The sequence below is a fragment of the Aulostomus chinensis genome, chromosome 12 (genome assembly GCF_037954235.1).
Source record: "Aulostomus chinensis isolate RoL2024-O1b breed Wild chromosome 12, RoL_Achi_v1.0, whole genome shotgun sequence".
NCBI lineage: Eukaryota > Metazoa > Chordata > Actinopteri > Syngnathiformes > Aulostomidae > Aulostomus > Aulostomus chinensis.
In genome coordinates this window covers 3,210,676-3,224,808 of record NC_141331.1, presented here as the reverse complement: position 1 = coordinate 3,224,808, position 14,133 = coordinate 3,210,676, and the positions used below count along the sequence as shown (strand labels likewise).

Genomic DNA, 14,133 nt, shown 5'->3' with positions numbered 1-14,133 from the left:
CCCTCACAGCGGGAGCCTGTTCTCTTGTGCTGTCCAGGTCAAAGAGCTAACTCCAGAGAAACACCAATGCCCCCCTACTGGGGGAGGAAAATGGTCCTCAGGAGCAGGTCCATCTCTCCCTCGCTCTTCCCTGTCATATCGGCTTTCTCACACTCGCTCTCATGATTGATGGCCATGTGATGTGTAAAACACATGTTTCTGAGGAGCATCTCTGCTGGGCTGCCAGCTAATGTGCTGCCGCCGTGTCGAGAAGTACTCCATGTTTAGACTTTGAAGGGAGGTCACGAGAAGGGCGGAAAAAAAAGTGTAAACAGAAGAATATGACTGGGAGAATAAGGCGTTCTGAAGTTCTAAAACCACCAGGAGCTACAGCAGAACTCGGTGCCACACGAGTCACGCGTGCCTCTGGTTTTACCTCCTTGGTTTGTTCTCAGACATTTCAGTAACAGATGGAATACTTTTATCAGTCTAAGTGTTCTTGATGTTTGCTCATCCTCTGATTTAGGATTTCTGGACACCTCCGGTGGATTAACTGATTATTGGAAGGCAAACTGGCATTTGGCAAATCTGGACTCAATATCATGTGGGCGAGTTGGAATCAGGTGTCCGGTTCAGATTTCCGCCTTAGTTCAGCCTTTTATAGAGATTTGATATTCCAGGAGTTATTTGTCGAGTCTCTCCAAGATCCCAAAATAAATTGCCTGGTCTCTGGCAAAGCGGGGGAGGAGTCAAGTGCTAGTCTCAGTTTTGGTTGTGACAACCTGTTGTGTCAAAGTGCATGCTGCTCCTGTTGCTGTTGCTCTCACCCAGACAGGCTGCGGTCTCGCTGACTCCCCCCACCTTCTCTGACGAGGTCGTCCCTGCATGGATGCTACAGCTTACCTGCGAGTCGTTTCTGCACGACCACAAGAGACTGCAAGAGTCTGACCTCACGCATGGAGCGTAAACTCTAAAGACAGAGAAGCCCTGATGTATCTGGAGAGCGTTGAGCAGACTAGAGACGAGGCACCGTCCACTCGAGCCATGCTTACTGAGCAAGTTCCTAAATTAACAGAAGCTGCAGACTTAAGTGGCCCTTCACCAGGAAGTGCTGCTCTTGACATGAAGGTCCTTGTGGAATATACTGACCAGACTGTTGACTGTGGAGACATGAAGACACTTTGCCTGGAGCATCGCGGCAGCAGAGACTTCCCAGATGAACCCTGCGCCTACTTCAATGGACACCCAGACGACTTTGAACAATACTCAGCGAGCGATGCATTTTTAGAATCTGACGAGAGCCTGGACGACGAGTGTGAGACTCTGGGGTTAAGTCAGCCATTCGATGAATGCGCTCGACACTGTGAGTGTTTCAAAGCTTGTGAGTCCTCCGGGCACTGTGCTAATCATAGTTTAGCTTGTGCATGTTGTCCTCCCTGTGAACACTGTGCAGAACACCTCCAATTATTTCAGCAACGTTCGCTCGCTGAGCCTTTTGGCTTCGAGGCTGGTAAATCAGAAGGGAACTGTGACAGTTTTGGCCAGTTTGAAATGTCTGATTTCACACCCGAGCTGCTGCAACACTACCAGCCGTCTGCTCTGCAGTACGAAAGCTTTGACTCAGAGCCATCGACAGAAGACTCTGAGAAATGTGACATCACCTCTGACTCGGTGGACTTATCGGACTGTGAAGCAGAACTTTGCGAGTATAGTCAGATTGAATGTGAAGATGAGAATTATCCAGCAGAAGGAAACCAAGATGAAACGGAAGCCAGAGATGAAGAGTCCTGCATCAAATCCGAAGATGTGACTGGTTTGCGTTTCGGGAGTCCAGTAAAAGTCTGTTTTGATGACAGCGAACACGTCTCCTTTGCGAGTGAGTGCTGCGAGAAGCACATGAGAGACACTAGTAAATTTGACGCGTTAACGTATCACTCAGAGTATGAAACGACTCAACAACATGCCGCACCGGAGGAGACCAACTCTGATGCAACAGTGTTTTTCGAGGATGGCTCCTCCGACTGCTCTTCTGTCGAAACAAAGTCCTTCAAGACATGTCTGGATGGCAGTATTCCCTCAGATACCTGCTCGGATTCATCCACGGAATCTGAAAAGGAGGCCGAGGAGGATTCCAGTGATGAGCAGACCCCGTGGGAATCTTTTGAAGAGGATGAAGACATAGAAGAGAGCGATGTGAACGAAAGTGTGACTGAGGAGAAGGAAAGTCCCACTGTTGATGTTGCTATGGATTTCTATGATTTCTTTGACAGAGATGATAATCACAGGCACGCTTTTGCACTCAGGCAACATTACATCTCCTGCTTCGATGGGGGAGACATGCATGACCACCTGTACGTCCACCAACACCCCAAAAATAAATGTAAAGAATCTGAGGAACCCAATTTGCGGGAAACATGTTTTGATGCTCTTGAGGAAGCAGGTGAAGATGACGGAGATGCAAATCTGAGAGCTGAATCAGCGGAACGACCTAAAAACTGGAAGGAAGACTCGGACTCAAGTTTAGCAGAGGACGAATTTGGAGAAAATGAATTTACTTATTCTGACACTGACTTTTATGGAGAGAATTACGCAAAATGTGAATTGGGGGAAGATGAAGACACCTGTGAGGGAGAAGAAGTGTTTGCTAAAGAGTCTGAGGGCTCCCTCTCCGCCGGTGAGGAGGACAGCATGTGCGCGCCGTTCGCTGAGGACATCTCTGTCGGAGGGGACGCATACGAAGACAGGATCTCTGAGATTCCAAAGTGTCCTGCTGAGAACACATCTATGACTGTCATCCATGACAAAGAGCCTGATGAAGAGCAGCCAGTCTACACTTATGATGAATTTAGTGCGTGTTCAGAGAGGGAGCCATATTGGTCCCTGACAGAAAATGAGATATTTGACTTGGGCGCAGAGGAATATTTTGCATATCAGATTAAAAGCATTCAGACATCCACCAAACAAACGCTGAATGGATTTATCATAGCAGGAAGACCAGATGATGAGAAAATCCAAGAAAAAGCTCCTGGGGATCCTTCTAGAAACGAGGGAGAAGACGAGGGAGAAACCGTTGAACTCGTGGACCTGAGTGAGGGACGCTTGGCTGCGGCACAAGCTGAAGAATCCCATGATGACTTGAATGAAATCTCAATAGCACCGTCAGACATTATTCACAGCGTGGCGTCCGAGCAGGCTGAGGCTGAGGGGAAGGACGCTCTGGTGCAGGGCAGGAAGGCCGAGGTGACAGATGAGGAAGACAGCGAGGAGGAATCCAACGAGCCCTGCGAATGCGAATACTGCATCTCCCCTATCGAGCAGGTATTTACGTCTCAATACTGAGGCCATGAATGTGTGTTTGAAGAAATGCAAAAATTTGGTCTGTTCTTTTAATTGAAATTAAACATTTAATTTTTTTTTTTTAAATTTGCTTATTATCCATCTAAGAGCCAGACAACAAGTTTAGGACCTTCCCTCGTCTGGGTTGCATTCGGGAGCTGAGATCCACGCTAGTTAGCTTAGCACAACGAATGGTAGTGGATAAGAAGTGTTAGCATACCTCTGTGAAACTTCACCAGTTGGATCAGGTTCAGGCTGTTGGTTCATCCAGCAGTGGCGCTCCTCTTCCTCGTTTGGTTGGTTCCAACTGCATCTGATTCTGAACTCATCACATTTTAGAGGTTTAAATGTGAGGAAAAGTGACTGTTGACGGAGGTATGCTAACTCTTCTCACCCTCTAGCATTCATTTACATTAACGCTAGCCTGGTGTCCAGCTCTTTAATACAGCTGAGAGATGAGAAGAGGGTCCATCATCTTGCCTGGTTCTGGGGAGGATGGCCAAGAACTGTATTTCACTAAAATAATGGTGCATTCCTGTGCTACTGTGGCAGTGAGTGAGTTGTGATTTCAACCTGAGAGATGCTACGATATCTGTGTCAGATTCCTCATGTGATTCAACACAAGCATGAGTTCTCAGTCACACAGCCTGTCAAGCCATTAGGAGTTGTTTCAAGAATCTGATCGGCATTAAGGAACACTGATCTCTGACTACTTGTTGAAGGACGAGACGCAGGACGGTGGAATAAACATGCTCCATCAACAGGGCAGCAGCTGTGGCGTCCAAGGTTTCCTGTAAACCGTCATTAAAACGCCACAACACAGTTCAGTCTCTCAAGTGACAAGAGATGCATACAGTGATGTGATGAGATTCATTGACATAATGCATTCCGCAGCCCCTTAGCCTAACCCCAGCTGAACCTGAACCCGATTCCAAATTTAACCCCTAAAACCAAGTCTTGATCCCACCGGGTCTAGACGATAGTGTGAGTCTACTGGACGCCCTGCAGCGTGTTTCAAAAGATTCCCAGAAGCAGCTCTTCTCTGCTAAAAATACACACCCAGGCTATTTTTGACGGGAGCAGATTCAGCAGGAGGTCAGACACAAGAGTGGCAAAGCATCTGGTCAGTTTTCAAAATAAAACACCCTGGCAGACTCTTGATTATCTGTCACATCCCTACATCATCATGATAACCGCTGGTACCAGGCCAGAAACCCTCCAGTCAGGGAATCTTCACCATGAGGTGCACCTTATAGAAGCTGAAAAGCAGCTACTGGAGTTTTGGGTTAAATTGTTAACGGGCACAAAAGCTCAGTAGCCAATAGAAGCACCACATTCAGGTAAAACGACCAAATCAGCACGGGGGATGGATGAAAACCATGTGGCGGTGGGTGCGGCCCCCGGTGAGAGCCCAGAGTGAACCCTCAAACTGCTCTTTGAAGGGGTCCAACCAAAATGTCGTCCTCAGTGATGAAAGTCCATCCATCCATTTTCTACCACTTATCCTGTTGAGGGTGGTGGGGGTGGAGCCTATCCCAGCAGCCTTCCCCCTGGACAGGTCACCAGTCCATGGCAGGGCCAACACATAGAGACAGACAACCATTGGCTCTCCCAGCCACGCCTACGGTCAATTTAGAGTCTGGATTAACCTGGTCCCTCTTGATGTCTTTGGACTGTGGAGGAAGCTGGAGTACCAGAGAGAACCCAGCAGGAACAGGGAGAACATGGAGACTCACCCAGAAAGACCCCGTGCTGCAGCCGGGGCTCCACCCACAACCTTCTTGCTGGGGGGCCACCGTGAGGACCACTGCACCACCGGGCTGTCCAAAAATCAGTGTCAGTTGAATAAAAGCTCAGGCACACACAACTAACAACCTCATGAGAAGGTAACGTAATTCAAATGGGACTGACCGGACTTTGTAGCTGCAGCTCTTATTAACTCTTCGATCAGGAGAAATGGAGCTAAAACTGAATTTTAGGTCTTTACTCTCTTTTCACTTGCAGGAACCAGCAAAACCATTGCTCCCACAGCTGGAGTCAAACGATGCAGGGAAGATCTGTGTGGTCATTGATTTGGATGAAACATTAGTGCATAGTTCCTTTAAGGTGAGTAATTTTTCAGTGTAACCTTTACCTTGTAATGTATTATGGCTTCAGCACATGCTACACTGGTAGCAGCAGACCTGGAATCCAAAGTGTGATTTTTTTTTTTCTGTAATATTTGTTAGCGTGACGTCCCAGGAACATCTCCTCGTTTGTCCTCCTTCAAGCGATGCAAAATTTCTGTTTTATTTCATAATTTGAAATTAATTTACCTTAAAATCTGCCCAAGGCGTGCGCCTGAGCATAGAAATGCTGTTGATGTGGCATAGAAATCTCTCCCTCGCTGTTGGTGCACGAGGTTGGAAAACCAGCACGTGAATGATTCCTATCAGTAATTGATCATTTATTTGATTCCAGTCTGTACAAGTGATATTCATGAACAATTTGATAGATATTTGTGCTAAAGGAATTAAGAACTTGCCTGAAAGACGTATCATTGCAGTTGAGTGATTGATGCAATTGAATTTTTTTTTTTTTACAGCATTTTAAAGAAATAATCCACAATTCAAACACGCAAATGCAAAAATAAACACACATTGATTTTACGTGGTTGTAGAAAGAGTCCATTTATCTTGAAGCAGGGAATTTTGGTTTTAGAAATATAACTGGAATATGAGGCAAGTAGCTGTTGCTTGATCACCTCGGCGTGCCGTGGTGGGAACCGTGGGGGAAGGAGTCCTACTGAGCTGTTTCTCCCCACAACAACATCAAATTCTTTGGTGTCACCATAAATCAAGATTTAAATGAATTTTCTGGATGGATCTCTAGCGTGCGGCTGTTTTTACATGCACTTGAAGCGTCCTGGTCATTGTCCTCCTTCAATGTTCCTTATCGTTGTATTTTTTTAATGCCTTTGCGCTGGTGACATTATGATGTCATAACGGTTGTCCGTCCATCTGTCTGTCCCATCGTCACCAAGACAGTATCTTAGGAATTTTGAGGGAATTCCTTTAATTTAGTAGCTTGAAATTAAGTAGGAAGAGATCAGAATTTGGAGGTCAAAGCTGATGGTCGATAGGTGACTAAGCACTCTTACCTGTGTCATAGTCCGTGTCTTGATTTCCTGCTTTATTTTGTGGTTTGTGTTCTGTCTTCCTGTGCGCGCCCGCTTGTCTCGGTCTGTCTTTAGTTCCTGTTTTATTTTGAAATTCAGGCCTTGTCTTCCTGTGTGCTCCCTGCTGTGATTACCTCATGTGTCTCACCTGTGTATGACTGCACCACCTGTGTCTTTAACCACCTCGTGTCTTTAACCTCTGTTTCCCATTGGCTTTTTCATGGTCATTCTCCATGTTGTGTTCCCTGCGCCGCCGTGTTTCCTGTAATTCCTTTTTTTTTCCCGTCCTTGCGGTGAACTTCTTTTCGTTGGTACTTTGATTCTGAGAATGTTTGGGACTTCAGCCTGTTGACCCTTTTAGTTGATACCTTGTTTTTTCTTCTGTTGGACTTTGAACTCCCTGTGTTGTGTTTGCCTTTTTTGAATAAATACCTTTTCTACACTCCATTTGGGCTCAGTTTCCCTCACAAACCTGACAAACTGTAACTCAAGAATTCCTAAAATGATCGTGTCAACATTTCACGCAAATGTCTAATAGGGCAAAATAAAGAGATTTCATTTTAGATTCGAATGGCAGTGGTCAGCACTGTGGCCCCCCCAGCAAGAAGGTTCAAGAGGGGACGAGGTTAATCCAGACTCTCAGGGTTCTGTTTTAGGTCCACTTTCTTCTCAGTCTGTACGTTCCCAGAAAAATCATCTAGATTTTTCAAATTTCTTTTCACTAACGTGGATACACAGGACCCTCAATTCTCCAAACTAGGCTGATGTAATTCAACGACCAAGTGTTTCTACCAACTGTCTCCAAGATATTAAATTTTATGGTTGTCACATAATTTCCTTCAGTTAAATGAGGTCAGGATAGAGATCCTTCTCTTTGGCCTCCCCCGCAGTTTTCCACCCATGTCAGTGTACACGCCAATAGCCTGGGTTTCATGATTGATCGTCATCCATGCTTTCACAGGCAGGTGGATTCTGTTGTCTGGTCCAGCTTCTCCCAGCTCAGAACTGTCTCCAACATCAGGCACTCGCTTCCTTCACTAGCTGCTACCTAGCAAGAATCATTCAGGTACATACTTGGGTATCTTTGAGCTTCCGGTTCTCATTCACAGCACTGAACTGATTCAGAACACAACTGCCTAGTTGCCCCCCATCACCCCCATCTTTGCTGGCTCCTTATTCACCTCAGGAAATGTTTCAAAGTCCTTTTTAATCGTTTACTACTCTCCATTATCCTGCTCTGACATCTCAGTTCTTACCTACATCACCACAGGACCCCTTACACCCTCCCACCAGGGCGCATTTGCAGTGCCGTGTTTGTGGACAAAGAAGGCTGAGGACGGGTTTTTTTTTTCTGTAGCAGACCCTGGAATAGCTCTGGAATAAACATGCTGAGTCTGGCAATGCGCTCTAAAGAAACCTTTTATCTTCAAATCATGTGCAAAATCGAATCCTTTTGGTTTTAGATTCCTCATAAATGTGTCTCGTTTGTGTGTTGTGCTCTATAAATGCAATAAACTTACATAGATCAAAGGTCTTGGGCGGCTTGGCCCACCAGCAAAGGACTAGACGCATGCATTGACGTTAGCCTTCTTTCCTTTTACTTCCCAGATTGATGCAGTTTATGCAGGGCTCTCAGTTGTTAAAAGACAATCCAGCCCATCCAACGGTCTCTCGTTCTCTCCGCCATCAGCTTCTACAATTACTACTCCATCCAGATCATCCAAACATGACGATATCTCCTTGAATCGAATTAGATGCCAGGTGTGAACTCACGTCTGCAGACTTGTCCCGTTTTGATCATATGACTCCAGACACATGTTCATGCCAGGTCTGAACATGGCCTCAGACTATCTCCGTACTCCCTTGCATTTTGCCTCAGTTCCAAGAGCTTTCAGTGGGGAACCGATCCTCGGTCTCAGCCCCACTGCCTCTGTGACTCTGGACAGTCTGTTTGTCTTTCACATGAGAGGGTCCGGCTCGGAGGGCTCCAGTTTCTTTGGGCATTACTTCACCTTCAGCTGGGAAGCGATAGCTGCACTCCGTCCTTCTGCCTCTCATATCAAAGACAAACACTGTCCCCGGTCAAGGAAGCAATATATCGTATGGTGAGTGGGAACAGCACATTACTGGAACTGGGGCCAACGGCGTGAACTGATATGACTTGAGACGACCACGATCACCTCCATTGCGCTAGCATCCACCTGCCATCAGTCTGGAGGGGAAAAGCATCAAAAATGTTTTTTTTTTTTTTAATCATCGCTCACCATTTTTTCCTGTCCCGATCATTTCATCCAACGCCCACTTTTTAGTAGTTTATTTGCTTAATGTTTATCAAAATAATGATTATAACAAAAACTGCAGTAGTCAGTGTGTAAATCTACTTTCAGATTGCATTCGTATTTTTATTGTGCCTGCAAATAACTAATTTCATGCCTTTTATGGTCACATTTAGTGAACAAAGTCATCAACTCCAAAACTCAAAGCCCATGGTGTCACGACAAATTATGTAACGGATGCCATGTGGTGGTGGTCCATCTCAAGTCACGGCCTGTCCTAAAAGGTGTCACTGGATATTGCCAGTAGTTATGTGTCAACAGGGTCCAACTCTACGTTGGAGGGAGGTGGATTGATTATTCATTTGACACGCGCACTAAAAATACCGTAAGAAAGCAGCTTTGGATTCGGCTGAGCCTCTCTGCAGAGTTTGGTGGAAATTTTCCGGCCTGATTAAACAACCTGATTAATGTAATTATCCACAAAACACCACATTCTAAATCATGCTGGGAAAAACACTTGAGGGAAAGGTTGAACCAAACCTTCCAGACCCGGTTCAGGCGGGTGTCTAGCTGTGAGAGAGGGGGTGTCATCTTGGCACTCTGGGGTGATTTATAAATCTCAGGTGCCAGACTCCCACCAGGGAAGGCAGGTAGAGGGGAGAGGGGTAGGTCCACCGTCCCCCTGCTATGATTGGAGACTGGCGTGGGTGTGTTTGTGCGTCCAATCATGCGTGAAAGAACCAGGATTGGGACGCTTGGCAAGGATGGTTTCTAACACGTGTTTTATGAGGCTGAAGCATTACAGGTGTGGGATCCAACAACCTCAGCTTATCAGTTCCCCTTAACGATGTTGGCGTGAGGATTCACTGCCGATCCACAAGTAGAACGACGGTCAAAATAACCTGGTCTCTCGGCTGAACAACAGGCTGGATGTTGTGTTTGTAGGCAAAGTTGAATCTCCATAGATGCAGAGTAGGAAGAAAAAGGCGTCCTGTTGCTTAACAGGTCTGAGTCGACAGTGCGGGTGTGCTAGTTTACAAGCAGCTGCTAGCCTGAAGGTGAATCCATCTAACATGGCTTGTTTGGCCAATAATGGCAAAGTCAAACGGTGAAAAGTGAAAATCTCTGTTCATCCCACAAAGACGGTTCCTGCCCGGAATCCTGCTGCTGCTCTCGGAGTGGAGACATTGAGAACTGTGGCCCTAAGTCTCATGGGTTCCTCCAAGGAACAACAGTTGTCCACAAATTACAGCTGGCACATGATTTGTTTTCTTTTTGTGGTCAGTCTTTGAGTGTCACTCACAACTGACTGCATACCTCTACAACATGTATGATGTACAGTTGTGTCCTGTACAACAGTTGTTCCCCGTGTTAATGAAGTGTACGAAAGACCAGAATGTTCCTCAGCCCCCCCCCCCCCCAAAAGTCTCTGTGGTGGTCAAACATGAGGTGCAGGGGGAGATATGAGGTCCTACTAGCACGAACAGCTAACGTAGCTTGTCTTCCCCAGTAGCCAGCGCTCACGGTCCACAGCTTAAGTTGGGCATCATAAACTTTATCTAGAAACTTTAGCCACAGGTTGGAGGTTTAAATACTAATTCTCGCTTTCAGGAACCTTAAAAAGAACTTCAGCTATTGTTGCCCAGCAACATCAGGTGGTATTCCTCTCCTCTTCTCCTCGGCGACAACACTCTCGGAGCCCACTCGGGGTGCTGTAGCTCTACCATCTTCATTTTTTCAAGTTATCTTCACCTGAAACATTTGAACCCTCAGGCTCAGGACACAAGGTTGTTGGAAATACTTGTTGATGCATTCTCACACTATTTATGACCGATTTCCAATCATTTGGTCTTGGCTACATCACCTCCCCGTATCCAGATTCACACCATGGTGTCATGCCTTAATATAGACGACGCATTTGGAGATGCAAACATCTGAGACTTACGTAAGCATCTCAATAAATCACATCGATTTTATGAGCTTTGTCGCATCCCGTAGTGCCGGCGTGTTTCCCTGATAGAAGTGGTAAGTGTGGTATTATTTACAGTTTTGTGCTATTTAAAAGATGCCGTGAGGCTGAGTTTCCAGGTCTTATGACAAAGACGACCCCTTCATGTTCACCTCAGGTTGTGCTCTCTCTGAACTTCAGCATCCGATACTTCATCTGCTCCTGCTTTCCTTTCAACAGCCAGTGAACAATGCTGATTTTATCCTGCCTGTGGAGATCGATGGAACAGTTCACCAGGTGAGCTTTTGATGAGGCTCCATGTTTAAACGCAATTAAGGAAGACGAGAGTCTGGCAGGGAATTGTTGGTATGTTGCTTGACTTTTAAAATGTGCAGGATTGATGAAGAGCCCAATTTGAAGTGCTTTGCACTCTAGCCCACACAGTCAGAACGGCTTGAATTAATTATGTACAAATTCCTCAATGACTGACATAGTGAAACCCCGAGCTAGCGCCCTGACGGCGCGGTGGCCCTCTCCTCTGATGGCTCCTAACAGCAGGCGGCTATTTCAGTGGCCTGAACCTTGGCAGGCCTCTAAGGAACCACCAGCCATCAATCTGACCTGTAGCTTGTTTTATTCCGCAGTCACACAGTAACTGTATTCTGTGGTGTGGGGCCTCCCACAGGACAGACGGTCCTTGTTACCCAAAGGGCCTGGGTCTGTTTCAAGTAATCCAGGATAGGCTTGTTCAAGCAGGGAAAGCCTATTTGGGACGACTTGGTTCAGAAACAAGGCTGCTGGCATCTTAGTAGAAGTCAGTTAGGAACCTCAGGAACGTTAATCTGGTGCCTTCAGCATCAACATACTAAAGGAGGCAACTGCAGGGGTGGAGAACGTGTTTGTCCACACTGAGAAACACTTCTTAATCTCAGTATTTAACACGGTGTCCTAAAACCCAGAAGTGAGTCTGAGAGTGTTTGCTCAGGTCCGTGGTTTACAACACAAGATTTTGATAGTTTATCTGGTTTCAAAGTCATAAAACATCACGCTTGTCAGAGGACATCCAACCTGCAGTGACACACATCAAACAATTAACCACACACACACATCAAGAGTGCATCTCCTGGCGTTGAGGCTGCAGTCTCCTCATCTCTGGCTCTGGTGTGTCTCCTCAGGTTTACGTGTTGAAGAGGCCCCACGTGGATGAATTCCTCAGGCGGATGGGAGAGATGTTCGAGTGTGTTTTGTTCACTGCCAGTTTATCGAAGGTCAGAATGCTGCTGCTGTTGCTGAAACGGAGCCGCAGGCTGAATTCATTACCGTTGGACACAAACAAACGTGGGGAAAATGACACCTGTTTTTTTTCCCCTCTGGCTGGAAGCTCGGTGCCATTTGTACGTGTGATTTACAGTCGCGCTCACGCAGAAACCCTCAGTCATGGAGACGGTTTTATGAGAGCAGGCAGGGGCTGGCATAGAGGCGCCGTCCCGTCAGATGCTGCTCATCTTTGGCCTGGTGAAGAAGCATATTGTCAGTTTATATGGTGAAATGGCGGCTAACACATGAGCCTTTGCCATACAGCAGCGTGTTTGTCCTTCAGTTACTTTTGTGTCTTTAATCAAACAAAAACTCTCAACGCTGCAATGAAAAGACTGGTGGTTGAATACATTCAAATTCATGCCAAATGAAAAGATTTATGTGCAGGTTTAAATTTAGTTGTTTGCAGTCTAGCTGAGTCATGTGGGCGGGGTCATCCATCTAAATCTGGCCGGTGTGCAGTTTAGCTCAGCTGATGGTCGGCTCGCGGTGGACTCCCTCCACCAGAGGCTAACGTTACGCTGAACGGTTGCTGAAAAGCAAACAAATATTGAGACGTTTCCGCTGATGAACACCACTCTTATGAATTATAGTCTAAACGCATGTAACATCAACGTCACGCGATGAACAAACAACTTCCGTCAATGTCCGTCACGACCTCCGCCGTCTCGTTTAGCTACTGGACAGCAACGGCCATCTTTGAGGCAGTGCGGTGACAAACCTTCAGGTGTTCATCATAGCCTTTATTTCCGGCTCAGACAACTCCTTCAAAGCCCTCGACGGTGGAGTTGTGGGACTTGTTCCTGCACCACCCGGCTGGCACAAGAGTAGGGTGGTATTCAGGTTGCTTCTCTGTCCCTCCTGCTCCAGTACGCTGATCCCGTGTCGGACGTGCTGGATAAAGGCGGAGCGTTCCGGAGCCGTCTCTTCAGGGAAGCATGCGTCTTCCACAAAGGGAATTACGTCAAGGACCTGAGTCGTTTAGGAAGAGACCTGAACAAGGTCATCATCATCGACAACTCACCAGCCTCCTACATCTTCCACCCAGAGAACGCGGTACGCCATCGGTATTCTTGTCATGTAGTACACTGAAGATTCAACTTAGTGTTTCTTTTATCAGGGCCTGAGCCTGAAGGTACTTCAGGCGAAGACCCTATTATGTTTTTTGAATTCTGTTTTGTTGGTTCCGCGTCCGGGCGCTGACCTTCCAGTTCCCTCCTGCAGGTTCCCGTGGTGTCCTGGTTTGACGACACGTCGGACAGCGAGCTCCTGGATCTCATCCCCTTCTTTGAGAGACTGAGCAAAGCGGACGATGTCTATGAACTTGTCAAGCAGCAGACGAGCCCAAGCGAACAGACGTGAGAGCGACCTCCAGCGGCTGTCGTCACGGGGCCACGGAGGCTGGCGGGCCGCAGGCCCCACGCTGCTTCCCTCTACTACAAGGACCACACCGCAAATCCACGCCTGCTGAACCATGTAGTGTCCACATTCGCAGCTGAATGAGTTAGAGCCTGGTTATGAGACTGAATGAACTCCCCAGCTGTCTGCAGTGCAGCTACGGTTGTTGTCACGGTGAGTGTGATCACCGTTCTACAAGCGAGCCACGATCATCCCCTGAGTGATTCAACCCTTTACAACAAACCTCACAACAAATCAGCACTCACTGATAAGCTGATCCTGTTGGACGCCATCAGAGTCTGGGTTTGCAGTTGAACTGGCCCACCAGTGACGGTCCTGATCATGAGTGCAGGAAGAGGTCGTGACCCCGCAGGTGATTTGAAAGCACAATTTGACGCCTCCCAGTGGTGGACTGTGCAGTAATGTGAATGATATTAGTGGCCTAGTCACGTGTTTGTGGGCGGAGCTTCTGGGGAGATATTTGTAGGCCTGTGTGGGTTTCAGACGTATTGTGTCAATTTAAAATAAAATTTAAAAAAAATCACTTTAAAAATGGCGTGAAAGAAGCTGCCATGAAATAGTTCTTTTTTACTGTTTGGGACTTTGAACATGACTCGTGAAGAAGATGCTGAAAAGAAGGTTTTGTTTGTGTTTTGTTTTTTTTAAACGCTGCTGATAAATGTTCGAACTGAAAAATAAAAACTGCTGCATATATTTCTACG

The 14,133-nt window shown here is 46.7% G+C and overlaps 1 protein-coding gene across 1 annotated transcript; it reads left to right on the top strand.

Moving 5' to 3' along the window:
- Positions 1-818: 818 nt before the first annotated feature.
- Positions 819-14,126, top strand: LOC147251755 (uncharacterized). Its single transcript, XM_086219673.1, has 6 exons — positions 819-3,297; positions 5,320-5,421; positions 10,937-10,993; positions 11,872-11,964; positions 12,884-13,069; positions 13,238-14,126. Exons 1-6 carry the CDS (start codon positions 970-972, stop codon positions 13,373-13,375), a joined length of 2,904 nt encoding a protein of 967 aa, XP_086075799.1. The 5' UTR covers positions 819-969; the 3' UTR covers positions 13,376-14,126.
- The last annotated feature ends 7 nt before the right edge of the window (positions 14,127-14,133 follow it).

Coding starts and splice junctions, on each gene's coding strand:
- LOC147251755 (XM_086219673.1), top strand. CDS start 970: ATGTATCTGGAGAGCGTTGAGCAGACTAGAGACGAGGCACCGTCCACT. Junction 5,422..10,936: donor TAGTGCATAGTTCCTTTAAG/GTGAGTAATTTT, acceptor TCCTTTCAACAG/CCAGTGAACAATGCTGATTT. Junction 13,070..13,237: donor TCTTCCACCCAGAGAACGCG/GTACGCCATCGG, acceptor TCCCTCCTGCAG/GTTCCCGTGGTGTCCTGGTT.